This window comes from Pipra filicauda, unplaced genomic scaffold (assembly GCF_003945595.2).
Source record: "Pipra filicauda isolate LSUMZ 115617 unplaced genomic scaffold, ASM394559v2 scaffold763_size104425_pilon, whole genome shotgun sequence".
Lineage (NCBI taxonomy): Eukaryota > Metazoa > Chordata > Aves > Passeriformes > Pipridae > Pipra > Pipra filicauda.
Window position 1 is genome coordinate 89376 of NW_024104935.1, and position 15010 is coordinate 104385.

The following is a 15010-nucleotide window of genomic DNA, read 5'->3' on the forward strand; positions in this document are numbered from 1 at the left end:
CTGGGGGGGACACGGCGGGGACGGGGGTTCGCAGCACACCGGGGGTCCCAGGAGGGGTCCGAGAAGGACACTGGGGGGCCCGCGATGGGAGCGGGGGACAGTGGGGGCTCCCAGCAGGGGCACTGGGGGGCACAGGGGAATACTGGGGCAACACGGAGGGGTCCGAGGGGGGCACTGGGGACCACGGAGGGGGACTGGGAGGGCACTGGGGGGCACAGGGAGACCCGGAGTGGGACCAGAGCAGCTCTGGCCGTCTCGGGATGGGACCGGGGACAGTTGGGGTCCCGAGTGGGGGCACATTTGGGGTCTCATCTGGGGTCCCATTTAGGGTCCCAGGGTGACACTGGGGACACATTTGGGGTCCCACTTGGGGGTCGCGGTCCCGCCACGTGCGGCCGCGCGCGCGTGGAACCGCGCGGGAAGGGGCGGGGCCGGCGCGGGCGGCGGCTCCCATTGGCCCACGCGCAGGAAAGGGCGGGACGAAACGCATCTCCCCGAGTCTGATTGGCAGGAGCGGCAAAGGGAGGCGGGACCTCCCTGTCCTCAATCTGATTGGCTGCGGGGCGGATCCATCAGTGACACCCCTGCGGTGATTGGCGGTGGGTCGGGGCGCGGGCGCTGATTGGGGGCGGTGGAAGTGGGCGGGGTTCCGGTCTGTGTGGGGGCGGCATTTCCTGACGGCGGCGGCAGGAGGAGGAGGATGGTGAGGGCCGGGCGGGCCGCGCCGCATCCAGCGGCATCGGGGACGGGCGGGGACGGGGGGCCGCGGGGCCGCACCGGGATGGCGGGGAGCGGGGCCGGGCCGGGGGGAGCGGCGGGCGCAGGGCATGGGGGGCGCGGCCCCCGGTGAGCGCGGCCCCCGGTGAGCGCGGCCCCCGGTGAGCGCGGCCCCCGGTGAGCGCGGCCCCCGGTGCCGCCGCAGGTGCTGCTGCACGTGCTGTTCGAACATGCGGCCGGGTACGCGCTGTTCGCCGTGCGCGAGGTGGAGGAGATCGGGCTGCAGCTGCCGCAGGTACGGGGCGGGAGCGGGGACAGCGGGGAACGGGAACGGGGCGGGGAGCGGGGAACGGGAATGAGAACGGGAACAGGAGCGAGAAGGGGGGCGGGGAGGAACGGGAGCGGTGTATAAGAGGAGCGGTGTATAAGAGGAGCGGTGTATAAGAGGAGCGGTGTATAACGGGAGCGGTGTATAAGAGGAGCGGTGTATAAGAGGAGCGGTGTATAACGGGAGCGGTGTATAACAGGAGCGGTGTATAACGGGAGCGGGCAGCGGGAGGGCCGGGAACGGGAGGGAGTGGACCGGGATTGGGGGGACCCGCGGGGAGGAGCCGACCCCGTGCGGGGGGAGCGGTCCGTGTGCCCGGGGGGTCGCCCCCCGGGGCGTTCCCGCCTCCCGGATGACCCGGTGCCCGGCCCCCTGGCCGTGTCCCCCTGCCCAGGTGGAGGACAGTGTCCTCACGATCGGCAAGTTCCACAACATGGTGAAGCTCGTGGCGTTCTCGCCGTTCCGGTCGGCGCAGAGCGCCCTGGAGAACATGAACGCTGTGTCCGAGGGTGAGTTGGGGTCTGGGGGGCACAGGGACCCTCCCGCGGCCCCCCCTGATCCCCCGATGTCCCACAGGGGTCCTGCACGAGGACCTGCGGCTGCTGCTGGACACGGCGCTGCCCCCCAAGAGGAAGAAGGTGGTGCTGGGGGTGGGCGACGCCAAGATGGGGGCGGCCGTGCAGGAGGAGCTGGGGGTGCAGTGCCAGACCGGGGGCGTCGTGGCTGAGCTCATGCGGGGTGAGTGGGGACGGGGGACACCCCGGGGGGGCTGCCATGGGGCTGGGGGGGCCATTGGGGGTGTGCTGGGGGCTGTCCTTGGACCTGACCCTGAGCCGCACACAGTGACACCTCTGTCGCCGTGTGGTGGCACCTCTGCCCCTCCCTGTCCCCATGTGATGAGCCCTCTGTCCCCCACACAGGTGTCACAGGTGGTGACACCTGTGACACCCCTCTGCCCTGCATGGTGTCATCCCTGTCCCCCCACAGTGACCCCTTTTCCCTGCCTGGTGATGTCTGGGTCCTACACGGTGATAGCTCAGTTCCCACATTGGGTGACCCCTGCCCCCCCGGTGACCCCTGCCCCCCCGGTGACCCCTGCCCCCCTGGTGACCCCCGTTCCCCGGTGTCCCGCAGGGATCCGGCTGCACTTCCCGGTGCTGGTGCGGGGCCTCACGGCGCAGTCGGCGGCCAAGGCCCAGCTGGGGCTCGGCCACAGCTACTCCCGGGCCAAGGTGAAGTTCAACGTGCACCGTGTGGACAACATGATCATCCAGTCCATCAGCCTGCTGGACCAGCTGGACAAGGACATCAACACCTTCTCCATGCGCGTCCGGTGAGCGGGGAGGGGTCCGGGGGGTCTGGGGGTCCCGTCTCCCCTCGCTTACCGCAGGCAGCTGCTGCTCCGGCCGCCTGTACAGACCGGGGAGCAACAGCACAGCCCCCGGGGCCACCGGCCGGGCCACGGGCCATGGCGGGGACCTGGGGGGACATGGGGAACTGGGGGGGACATGGGGGGGCACAGGGACATGGGGGGAACATGGGGGGCCACAGGGAGATGGGGGAGCCATGGGGGGACACAGGGCCATGGGGGGAACATGGGGGGACACAGGGCCATGGGGGGACCATGGCGGGGAGCTGGGGGGACACGGGGACATGGGGGGAACATGGGGGGCCACAGGGAGATGGGGGAGCCATGGGGGGACACAGGGCCATGGGGGTCCGTGGGTCCGGGTGTGAGTGCTGAGCCCGTCCCTGTCCCGCAGGGAGTGGTACGGGTACCACTTCCCCGAGCTGATCAAGATCGTCCCCGACAACTCCCTGTACTGCCGGGTGGCCAAATTCATTGGGAACCGGCGGGAGCTGAGCGAGGAGAGCCTGGAGGGGCTGGAGGAGATCGTCATGGACAGCGCCAAGGCCCAGGCCATCCTGGAGGCCTCGCGCTCCTCCATGGGTGAGGGGGGCTCTGGGGGGGCACGGGGGTCACGGCTGTGGGGTCACGGCTGCAGCTCACCCCGTGCCCCCCCAGGGATGGACATCTCCCCCCTGGACCTCATCAACATCGAGAGCTTCTCGCGCCGCGTGATCTCGCTGTCCGAGTACCGGCGGGGGCTGCAGGAGTACCTGCGCTCCAAGATGAGCCAGGTGGCCCCCAGCCTGTCCGCCCTCATCGGGGAGGTGGTGAGTGTCCTGGGACCCCCGGCACCCCTCGGCCACGGAGATGATGTCAGAGTGAATCTGTCAATCCACTGAGCAGAGCTGCTGACACCTCACTGCTGATCCCTGGCCTGGGGGGGCTCTGTGTGCCCTGGGGTGGGCTGTGTGACCTGAGGGGGACTCTGGGTGCCCTGGGGGAACGGAGGGGGACCTCTGTGTGCTCTGTGGGGAGCTGCATGTGTGCCCTGGGTGAGGTCTGTTGTGTGCCCTGGGTGAGATCTGTGTGTGCCCTGGGGGGTCTGTGTGTGTCCCTGGGTTGTCTCTGTGTCCTGTGGTGGGCTCTCTGTGTGTGTGTGTGCCCTGGGTGAGATCTGTGTGTGCCCTGGGTGAGATCTGTGTGTGCCCTGGGTGAGATCTGTGTGTGCCCTGGGGGGTCTGTGTGTGTCCCTGGGTTGTCTCTGTGTCCTGTGGTCAGCTCTGTGTGTGTGTGTGTGCCCTGGGTGAGATCTGTGTGTGCCCTGGGTGGACTGTGGGAGCCATAACCCCCTGTGTTGCTCCCCAGGTGGGTGCCCGGCTCATCTCTCACGCCGGCAGCCTGACGAACCTGGCCAAGTACCCGGCGTCGACGGTGCAGATCCTGGGGGCCGAGAAGGCCCTGTTCAGGTACCGCCGGGTGGTCGCGGTGATGGCGGGGCCGGGGCCGCGGCTGTGACGCGCCGGGGCTGGCGGGGGTGAGCAGCCGGGCCCAGTCTGAGCGACCACCGCGGCTGCGGGGCCAGCCCGGGGCTCCCCGAGGTCAGCGGGGCTGGGGGGGCCAGGGGAGGGGAGGGGGCTGTCCCAGGGGCTGTCACACCCGGGGGGGCTGAGAGAAGGGGCTGTGACACTTGGGGGAGCTGAGAGAAGGGGCTGTCACACCCGGGGCTGACAGAAGGGGCTGTCACACCTGGGGCTGAGAGAAGGGGCTGTCACACCCGGGGGGGCTGAGAGAAGGGGCTGTCACACCCGGGGGGCTGTCCCAGGGGCTGTCACACCCGGGGGGGCTGAGAGAAGGGGCTGTCACACCCGGGGGGCTGACAGAAGGGGCTGTCCCATGGGCAAAGTGGGTGCTGCTGGCGGAGGGGGTGAGTGGGGGCTCTGTCTGGGGGTCCCTGACACCCCTGACCCCTCGCAGGGCTCTGAAGACACGCGGGAACACCCCCAAGTACGGGCTCATCTTCCACTCCACCTTCATCGGGAGAGCGGCCGCCAAGAACAAGGGGCGCATCTCGCGGTACCTGGCCAACAAGTGCACCATCGCCTCCCGCATCGACTGCTTCTCGGGTGGGTCGGGGGGCACAGGGGGTGGGACAGACCTGCCAACAAGGGCACCATCGCCTCCCGCATCGACTGCTTCTCGGGTGGGTCGGGGGGCACGGGGGGCACGGGGGGTGGGACAGACCTGCCAACAAGGGCACTGTCACCTTGTGCATCGACTGCTTCTCGGGTGGGTCGGGGGGCACGGGGGACACTGTCACTTTGTGCATCGACTGCTTCTCGGGGGCACAGCCGGGGTGGGGTTCGGGGCCGCTCTGCCGTGATGGTACCATTTTTCGTCAGCAGCATCTCACACCCGTGTGAATGGTGACTCCGTTGGGCTGAGCAGAGCCGGGGGGCGCAGGGGGCCTGCGGGGGTTCAGGGGGCAGGAGGGGGCTGACCCTGTCCCCTCCCCTCCCCTCTCCAGAGGTCCCCACCAGCGTGTTCGGGGACAAGCTGCGGGAGCAGGTGGAGGAGCGCTTGGCCTTCTACGAGACCGGGGAGCCCCCCCGGAAGAACCTGGAGGTGATGAAGGAGGCCGTGGTGGAGGTGAGCGGGTGTTGGGGGGCCATGGGGGTGGAGGTGCTGGGGATGAAGAGTGGTAGGAATGAGGGAGGAGATGGTGGGGGTTGAGGTACTGGGGGGAGGAAGAAGGTGGAGGTGAGACTGCAGGGAGGGGTGGAGGTGGGGGGGGCTGCAGGGGCGATGGACAAGGATGTGGAGAGGAAGTGCTGGGGGGATGGAGAGGGAGGTGGATGTGCTGGGGGGTGGAGGAGGCGGTGATAGTGGTGAGGTGTGAAGGTGAGGGCCCGTGGTGTCGGAGGTGATGTCACTGTGCCAACCTGACCCGCTGTGGAGGCAAAAGACTGATTTAATGAGTCTGATCCGACCAGTGCCGGGGGTGGAGACGGGCCCTGGGACCCTCCCCACGCTGATGCCCCCCATGTGTCCCCCAGGCCAACGAGGTGGTGGCTGAGGTGAAGAGGAGGCAGGAGAAGAAGGAGAAGAAGAAGAAGAAGCGGGAGAAGCGGCGGCTGGAGGCCCTGGCAGCGGCGGCCGAGGAGGCAAAGGAGGAGAACTCGGTGATGGAGACAGAGGTGAGGAGGGGGCTGGGGGTGGGACCCTCATGGGGAGCCGTGGGGTTGCCCAGACCCCACAGGGTGGGGGAGGCAGGATGGGGGGCAGAGCTCCCCCTGACCCTGGGTCTCCCATCAGGAGAACGATGTGGGGGCCAAGAAGAAGAAGAAAAAGAAGAAGCAGCAGGCAGAGGAGTTGGAGCCAGAGGCTGAGCCAGAGGAGAACGGGCTGGAGGAGGAGGAGGAGGAGGAGCAGCCCCTGCCCAAGAAGAAAAGGAAACTCACAGTGGAGCCTGAGCAGGAGGAGGAGGAGGAGAAGAAGAAGAAAAAGAAGAAGAAGAAGAAGGCAGTGGCCCAGGACTTGGAGGAGGATTAGGGAGCAGGGGCTGGAGCAGGAGCTCCAGCACAGGGACAGATGGACTGAGAGATTGAGGGACAGGAGGAGCTCGGGGTGGCCCCTTGCTGTGTCCCTGCAGTGTTCTGGGCGTGTCCTGTGGCACAGTGGCCACACTGAATGAGCTGTGGCCCCTGAGGGCCTGGGTGAGTCCTTTGGGCACCGGCAGCCCCTGGGCTGTGCCTTACAGTGTTGCCCCAGCTCCCTGTGTTCCTTCCCCGGGGGGTTTGGGTGCATGTGGGGTGTCCCTGGGCCGTGTCCCCTGCCCTGGGGGGCTTGGGCTGTGTGTGGCCCTGTCCCCCCTGTGCCGTGCAGGGGGCAGGACCTGCTCGGACTGACCAGGCCCCAATAAAGGGCTGAGGTTGTTGTGTATCCCTCCTGTCCTGGTGTGTGCCAGGGGGTGCCCTCGCTCTCCCCTCTGGCACAGGGACACGATGGCACCGTGGTCACGCCTGAGGCCACTTTATTGGAGGGAAGGAGTGATTTACCAGGTGGGCAGGGCAGGAGCCGGGAGGGCACCACCCCGGGCACTACCCCTCCAGGGCAGCTATCACGGCCTGGGTGAAATCCAGGGAGGTGGAGTAGCCCCCCATGTCCGCCGTGCGCACCTGCAAGGAGAGGGGAGGGTTAGGGAGGGGGAGGGACCCCGGCAAAGGGACCCCCAGCCCCAGCCTGGGCAGTGCCGTGGTGGGACAGGGGCCCTCGGCAGCCCCCAGACTGTCCCTGCACCCCAGGGGCTGGAGGGGGAGCCGTGGGGACACAGGGAGAGGCTGAAGCCCCCCCATGCCCCACAGAAGGCGGGGGGCATCAGACACCCCAAACTGGGTGCCCACAGGCACTGTAGACTCTAGTTCCAGCACTGCCCCCCTATTGCAGAGCAGCCCCTCCCCAGGCAGAGCTGCTCCCCAGGAGGGGATGGGGGAGCTGAGGCTGAGCCCCCCTCTCCCCCCAGCCCAGCACCCCCCAGGCTGTGACCCCCCGGGCCGGAGGGAAGCGTTGGACCCTTTATTAGCAAGCAGGAGTTACAGAGCACAGCACAATGACAGCCCAGCTCCCACCCCACAGCAACCCCAGGAGCCACAGGGACCCCTGGGCTCACACTGGGGCTGGTCCCTGGTCCCAGGAGCCACAGGGCCCCCTGTCCCTGTGCCAGCAGCAGACGGGGGGAAGGAGGGTGGGGGAGCCCTGTGGTCCCGTTTATTGCTTAAAGCTTCATGGGAATGGTGGTCCCACAGTGCCGGGGGCCCCATGGGAATGGTGGTCCCGTAGTCACGAGGGGCCATGGAATGGTGGTCCCACAGTACTGGTGGTCCCAATGTCCCTGGAAGCTGCCTGTGCGTTTGGGGCACTGCCCCGTCCCCCCCTGTCACCCCAAAGGCCCCTGAGATCCGCCCTGGCCTCCCATGGAGCCATCCCTACTGGGGGAACTGGGAGTGGGGGGACGGGGTTACTGGAGGTACTGGGCTGGGCAGGGGGGAGCCCCCATTCTCCCCGGGGGGCAGGGGGGGCCGGGGAGGGGTTTGGGGGGGCCGAGGCGCTGTGGGGCTGCCGGGGGGCCTAAGCCCCGTAGTGGGGGTGCAGGTTGTCAATGACGGACTTGACGAAGTCGGAGGTGGTGGAGTAACCGCCCAAGTCCCGAGTCCGGACCTGCAAATCCAACACAGGGAGGGGAGAAACGGGGAAACTGCTGGTGAACGAGGGAAACAGCTCCCAGAGGGACAGGAGAGGAGAGAGAGGAGCCCCTCGAGTGCCCTGGGGATGGAGCCATGGAGGGGCCCTTGAGCGCCCTGCTAGGACTTGGGGTGGGGAAAGGCCATGGAGGGTCCCCCAGCCCTGCCAGGACCTGGGGTGGGGAGAAGGCCATTGAGGGTCCCCCAGCCCTGCCAGAGGTCCCTCCCTTGCCAGCACATGACCCCGGGGACAAGTGCAGGAGAGAGGAGAGGAGAGCAGCCAGGATTCCAGCTGGAAAGAGGAAAGGAGCCAGGATTCCAGCTGGAGAGGAGCCAGAATTCCAGCTAGAAGAGAAGAGGCGCTGGAATTCCTGCTGGGAGAGGAGCTGGAATTGCAGCTGAAGAGAGGAGAGGAGCCAGAGCCCCGCCCAGGACACAGAGCAGAGTGACACAGAGCCCTGCCCGACCCACCGCCCCACACTCACTTTGCCGCCTTTGATCACCTTCTTCACCGCGTCCGAGATCACGTTGGAGTGGTGTTCCAGGCTGGGGAGGGGAGGGCAGTGGGTCAGCCCCCTGCAGCCCCCCTGCAGCCCCCCAGCAGCCCCCAGGCCCGGCCCAGCACGTACTTGAGGTGCCGCAGCATGTTGGAGGCCGACAGCAGCATGGCCGTGGGGTTGGCGATGTTCCTGCCCACGGCCTGGGCGAAGGGGTGCCGGGCACCCTGCGGGACAGAGGCCACGGTGAGGGGCCCCGTGCCACCCCCGGTGTCCCCGGGACCCCCCAGCCCCCCAGCCCAGCTCACCAGCTCGAACACGGCGTACTCGGCGCTGTAGCTCTCCCCGGGCACGACGCCCGCGCCGCCCACCAGCCCCGCCGCCAGGTTGTCCACGATGTTCCCGTACAGGTTGGGCATCACCAGCACGTCGAACTGGTACGGGTTCTGCACCAGCTGGGGGGTACGGGGGGCACGTGAGGCCCTGCACGCCTGGGGCAGCTCAGCCCACCCCCGGGACACGGCAGGGGGGGCAGAACACAGGGGGGCCTGGGGGGCTGGGTGAGCTCCAAGGTCTCCTCCAGAGCCCAACAGAGCTCCAGGAGAGCTGGAGAGGGATTTGGACAAGGGATGGAGGGACAGGGCAAGGGTCCAGGTGCAGCTTTCGGGGTTCCAGCTCCTGGGGGAGCAGCGGTGGGTGGTGCAGGAGGGCTCAGGTTTGGGGGGCTCACCTGCATGCAGCAGTTGTCGATGATCATGGTGTCGAATTTGATCTTGGGGTACAGCTCTGCCACCTCCTTACAGCACTGCAGGAACAGCCCGTCCCCCAGCTTCCTGCAGAGGGCAAACACCAGGAAGGGTTGGTGGGAAACAGGGGAATGCTTACAGCACCAGGTGCCCAACAGGAACTGCAGGTGCCCAACTGGAACTGGGGTCTGTGATAAGAGCTGGGGCTTCTGGTGCTGCTTTGTTCCTCCCCACCCAGCCCCTCTCTCCCTTTCTGCCACCTCTGAGAGGAATGTGGTTTGTGCCAGGTAAACACACCTGGAAGGACTTGGAGAGCACCATTTCCTGTCTGAAGCACTGTCAAGGCCACAAAAGGAACCTCCCAGGAGATAAAGCAGCACGGCAGGAACTTGAGGTAAGCACAGATGGCAGGAATTTACACCAGGAAGGTGCTAATTCCAGGTTTGGTCAGTTAATGCATCCCGTCAGATTCCCACATGGCAAACTGGGAAAGGAACTGACTGCTCACACACGGCACCCCAAGTCCTAGAGCATCCATGACCTCCCTGTCAGAGCTTGGGCTGTCCCCAGGTGGGAGAGGACAGCTTTGTTCTGGAGCTGCTGCACCGACCCCAGTTACCAACACCAGCTCAGCCCCAGGTCCGTGTCCCGCTCGCTGCAGGCCCTGTGACACCGCTGCCATCACACACCAGACGGGACCCCAGGGGTGTCCCCCGCCCCAGGGGCAGTGGTGTCCCCAGGCACTCACATGATGTTGGCCTTGTGCACGGCCGTGACCTTGGCCCGGCCCTTCTTGGTGGCGTAGTCGAAGGCGAACTTGGCGATGCGCTGGGACTTGGCGCGGGTGATGATCTTCAGGCACTCGATCACCCCCTTCACGCTCTGGGGGCACAGGGGTCACACGGGGGTCACACAGCACAGCCCCCCAGCAGGTCACTCTGGGGGCACAGGGGGTCACACACAGCACAGCCCCCCCAGCCCCCTCAGTGGGTCACTCTGGGGGCACAGGGGTCACACGGGGGTCACACACAGCACAGCCCCCCAGCGGGTCACTCTGGGGTCACATGGGGGGTCACACACAGCACAGCACCCCCAGCCCGTCACTCTGGAGGCACAGGGGGGTCACACGGGGGGTCACACACAGCACAGCCCCCCCAGCCCCTCAGCGGGTCACTCTAGGGGCACAGGGGGTCACACGGGGGTCACACACAGCACAGCCCCCCCAGCCCCCTCAGGGGGTCACACAGGGGGTCACACGGGGGGTCACACACAGCACAGCCCCCCCAGCCCCTCAGGGGGTCACTCTGGGGGCACAGGGGTCACACGGGGGTCACACACAGCACAGCCCCCCCAGCCCCTCAGCGGGTCACTCTGGGGGCACAGGGGGTCACACACAGCACAGCCCCCCCAGCCCGTCACTCTGGGGGCACAGGGGGTCACACAGGGGGTCACACACAGCACAGCCCCCCAGCAGGTCCCCAGCACCCCCTGGCTCGGGCTGGACAGAGTTCTGTCCCCAACAGCTGGGATTTAGGGTGAGGATGATGATGGCAACAGGCAGATGTCGTGGGGGTCGCTCGCCCCAAATTAAGGACATTTCAGTGCCCCCCCTGTGCCAGGGCACGAGAATCTGGGGGAGGACTGGCCAAAGGGGGGTCCCAGCTCACAGAATGTCCTGCCCAGGACAGAAACTGGGGGAGGCAGTTACTGCTGGGCACTGGTCAGTGGGTGGTGGGAGAGTGACCGGGCATCACTTGTTCCACCTGGGGTCCGTTCATCTCCCTCTCCTTATCACTGTATTTATTATATTGCATTTATGTAATCTATTATGTATAATGTATCATTGTCTGTATTATTCTTGTATGTATATTATAACTGTATTAACAATATTTATATTTTAGTACTAGTAGTTAGCCTGAGTATTGCTGCTCTTATTATTTTGTTTCAATTATTAAATTTTTCTTATCCCAACCCACGTTCACCTTTTCTTTCCTGTTCTCCTCCCCCTGGGGAGGGAGAGGGGGGTCCTGAGGGCTGGGGTTGACCCAGGACAACATCATGTCCTCTTGTCCCTTTTTTCTCCTGCAGCCCCCCCCTCCTCCCTGGGGCTGGGTGTGTCCATATCCCTAAAAACTCCTGTAATTCCATCACTGCTGCTCCGGGCGCTTCCACACTGTGCTCAGCATGGAATCAGGGAATCGTGGGATGGGATGGGTTGGAGAGAACTAAGAGCTCCTCCAGCCTCACCCAGGGACACCTCCCACTATCCCAGGGCTTGGACACTTCCAGAGATCCAGGGGCAGCCACAGCTTCTCTGGGAAATCCATTCCAGGGCCTCCCCACCCTCCCAGGGAGGAATCCCTTCCCAGTATCCCACCCATCCCTGCCCTCTGGCACTGGGAGCACATGTCCCTCCATCCTCGGCCCCAGTCCCTCTCCAGCTCTCCTGGAGCCCCTTTAGGCCCCGGAAGGGGCTCCAAGGTCTCCCTGGAGCCTTCCCTTCTCCAGGCTGGCCCTTCCCAGCTGTGCCAGGCTGGCTCCTGGCCCCGGGCAGTGCCCACCCGGGCAGTGCCCACCCGGGCAGTGCCCACCTCGGCAGTGCCCACCCCGGCAGTGCCCACCTCAGCAGTGCCCACCCCGGCAGTGCCCACCCTGGCAGTGCCCACCCGGGCAGTGCCCACCCCGGCAGTGCCCACCCGGGCAGTGCCCACCCCGGCAGTGCCCACCTCAGCAGTGCCCACCCCGGCAGTGCCCACCCCGGCAGTGCCCACCTCGTGCTCCAGGGAGCTGTACTCGCCCTCGGTCTGCTCGCGGATGATCACCAGGTCCAGGTTGTTGTGCCGGGTCTGGTACCCGGGCAGGCTCTTCACGTGCACCACGTTGGCAAACAGGTCCAGCTTCCGCCTGGCAGGGAGGGCAGGGCTGGGCTGGCACACGGGGACACCCCCGGGACACCCCCGGGACACCCCCAGGACCCCGGGGCAGCGGGGACACAGCGGGCAGGGTCACTCTGGGCAGGGTCACTCTGGGCAGGGTCACACCCAGCAGGGTCACAGCGGGCAGGGTCACTCTGGGCAGGGTCACACCGGGCAGGGTCACTCTGGGCAGGGTCACACCGGGCAGGGTCACTCTGGGCAGGGTCACTCTGGGGCAGGATCACAATCAAACCGTTGCATGTCACTCTGGGCCAGGGTCCACTCTGGCAGGTCACTGGGCATGTTCACACCGGGCAGGTCACTCTGGGCAGGGTCCACCGGCAGGGTCACTCTGGGCAGGTCCACAACACCGGCAGGGTCACTCTGGGCAGGTTCACTCTGGCAGGTTCACTCTGGCTGGGTCACAACACCGGGCAGGGTCACTCTGGGCAGGGTCACTCTGGGCAGGGTCACACCGGGCAGGGTCACTCTGGGCAGGGTCACAGCGGGCAGGGTCACTCTGGGCAGGGTCACAGCGGGCAGGGTCACACTGTGCAGGGTCACTCTGGGCAGGGTCACACCGGGCAGGGTCACTCTGGGCAGGGTCACACTGGGCAGGGTCACTCTGGGCAGGGTCACACCCAGCAGGGTCACTCTGGGCAGGGTCACTCTGGGCAGGGTCACACCCAGCAGGGTCACACCGGGCAGGGTCACTCTGGGCAGGGTCACACCCAGCAGGGTCACTCTGGGCAGGGTCACAGCGGGCAGGGTCACTCTGGGCAGGGTCACAGCGGGCAGGGTCACTCTGGGCAGGGTCACACCGGGCAGGGTCACTCTGGGCAGGGTCACACCCAGCAGGGTCACACCCAGCAGGGTCACACCCAGCAGGGTCACACTCAGTTATGAGTAATTAACAGGGATTTCCCAGTAATTGCACCCAATAACTCAGTAATTATCAATTAATAGGGCTTTCCCAGTGATTATCTCCAATAACTCAGTAATCAGTAATTAATAGGGCTTTCCCACTGATTGTCCCCAATAACTCATTAATTACTAATTAACAATTATGAATTAATTATTATTTAATTACTAAGTAATTGATCCAGTGATTATCCCCAATAACTCACTAATTAGGAACTAATAGGGGTTTCCCAGTGACTGACCACAATAACTCAGTAATCATTAATTAATAGGGCTTTCCCATGGATTGCCACAATAACTCATTAATTACTAATTAACAGGGTTTTCCCAGTGACTGTCCCCAGTAACTCAGTAACAACTAATTAATAGGGCTTTCCCACTGATTGTCCACAATAACTATTAATTAATAAGGCTTTCCTAATGGTTGCCTCCCATAACTCATTAACTAGGAATTAACAGGACTTTCCCACTGATTGACCCCAGAAACTCATTAATTAGGAATTAATAAGTCTTTTGCAGTGACTGACCCCAATATCTCAGTAATTATTAATTAATAGGGCTTTCCTAGTGATTGTCCCCAATAACTCACTAATTATTAATTAATAGGGCTTTCCAAATGATTGTCCCCAATAACTCATTAATTAGCAATTAATAGGGTTTTCCAAATGATTGTCCCCAAAAACTCATTAATTATTAATTAATAGGGCTTTCCTAATGATTGCCCCCAATAACTCATTAATTACTAATTAAGAGGGCTTTTCCACAGATTATCCCCAATAACTCAGTAATTAGGAATTAATAGGGCTTTCCTAGTCATTGTCCCCAGTAGCTCAGTAATTAATAATTAATAGGGCTTTCCCAGTGATTATCCCCAATAACTCACTAATTACTAATTAAGAGGGCTTTCCCACTGATTGTCCCCAGTAGCTCAGTAATTAGGAATTAACAAGGTTTTCCCACTGACTGCCCCCAATAACTCATTAATTAGGAATTACTAGGGGTTTTCCCTGTGATTGCTCCCATTAACTCACTAATTAATAATTAATAGGGCTTTCCCAGTGAATGTCCCCAATAACTCATTATTAATTAACAATTATTTATTAATTATTTATTAATTATTAATTAATTGATTGATCCAGTGATTATCCCCAATAACTCAGTAATTAGTAATTAATAGGGTTTTTCCAGTGACTCACCTCAACAACTCACTAATTAATAATTAATAGGGGTTTCTCAGTGACTGGCCACAATAACTCAGTAATTAGGAATTAAGAGGGCATTCCCATGGATTGCCACAATAACTCATTAATTACTAATTAAGAGGGCTTTCCCACTGACTGTCCCCAATTACTCAGTAATTAATAATTAATAGGGCATTCCCAGGGATTATTCCCAATAACTCATTAACTAGTAATAGGGCTTTCCCACTGATTGACCACAAAAACTCATTAATTACTACTTATAGGGTTTTCCCAGTGATTATCCCCAATAACTCAGTAATTGGGAATTAACAGGGCTTTCCCCCTGACTGTCCCCAATAACTCATTGAATAGTAATAGGGCTTTCCTACTGACTATCCCCAATAACTCACTAATTACTAATTAAGAGGGCTTTCCTACTGACTATCCCCAATAACTCACTAATTACTAATTAAGAGGGCTTTCCTACTGACTATCCCCAATAACTCACTAATTACTAATTAAGAGGGCTTTCCCAGTGATTATCCCCAATAACTCACTAATTACTAATTAAGAGGGCTTTCCCACTGATTATCCCCAATAACTCACTAATTACTAATTAAGAGGGCTTTCCTACTGATTATCCCCAATAACTCACTAATTACTAATTAAGAGGGCTTTCCTACTGACTATCCCCAATAACTCACTAATTACTAATTAAGAGGGCTTTCCTACTGACTATCCCCAATAACTCACTAATTACTAATTAAGAGGGCTTTCCCACTGATTATCCCCAATAACTCACTAATTACTAATTAAGAGGGCTTTCCCAGTGATTATCCCCAATAACTCACTAATTACTAATTAAGAGGGCTTTCCCACTGATTGCCCCCAATAACTCACTAATTAGGAATTAACAAGGCTTTCCCACTGATTGCCCCCAATAACTCATTAACTAGGAATTACTAGGGGTTTTTCCCTGTGATTGCTCCCATTAACTCATTAATTAGAAATTAATAGGTCTTTCCTAGTCATTGTCCCCAGTAACTCATTAATTAGGAATTGACAGAGTTTTCCCAGGGATTGCTCCCAATAACTCACTAATTAATAATTAATAGGG

At 61.7% G+C, this 15010-nt stretch overlaps 2 protein-coding genes and 2 non-coding genes across 4 annotated transcripts; 3 read left to right on the plus strand and 1 right to left on the minus strand.

Annotated features, from left to right (window-relative positions):
• Positions 1-669: 669 nt before the first annotated feature.
• On the plus strand, positions 670-6335 carry LOC113988219 (nucleolar protein 56). Its single transcript, XM_027721592.2, has 12 exons — positions 670-703; positions 923-1012; positions 1440-1554; positions 1622-1783; positions 2180-2378; positions 2809-2996; positions 3072-3223; positions 3762-3862; positions 4371-4519; positions 4921-5042; positions 5450-5590; positions 5709-6335. The coding sequence occupies exons 1-12, from the start codon at positions 701-703 to the stop codon at positions 5943-5945; spliced, it is 1659 nt and encodes a 552-aa protein (XP_027577393.1). The 5' UTR covers positions 670-700; the 3' UTR covers positions 5946-6335.
• On the plus strand, positions 4768-4841 carry LOC113988229. The gene has a single exon (XR_003540848.1). It is a non-coding gene; the product is annotated as a small nucleolar RNA SNORD56 (small nucleolar RNA).
• On the plus strand, positions 5312-5380 carry LOC113988228. Its single transcript, XR_003540847.1, has one exon. It is a non-coding gene; the product is annotated as a small nucleolar RNA SNORD57 (small nucleolar RNA).
• A 611-nt stretch (positions 6336-6946) lies between the features above and the next one.
• On the minus strand, positions 6947-12143 carry LOC120324912 (isocitrate dehydrogenase [NAD] subunit beta, mitochondrial-like; the record flags this gene model as incomplete). The annotated part of the gene is made up of 8 exons (XM_039389740.1): positions 6947-7610; positions 8119-8179; positions 8263-8357; positions 8439-8585; positions 8861-8963; positions 9625-9758; positions 11648-11840; positions 12045-12143. Coding segments are annotated over 8 exons (922 nt in total), but the record flags the coding sequence as incomplete, so codon positions are not given.
• Positions 12144-15010: the final 2867 nt, after the last annotated feature.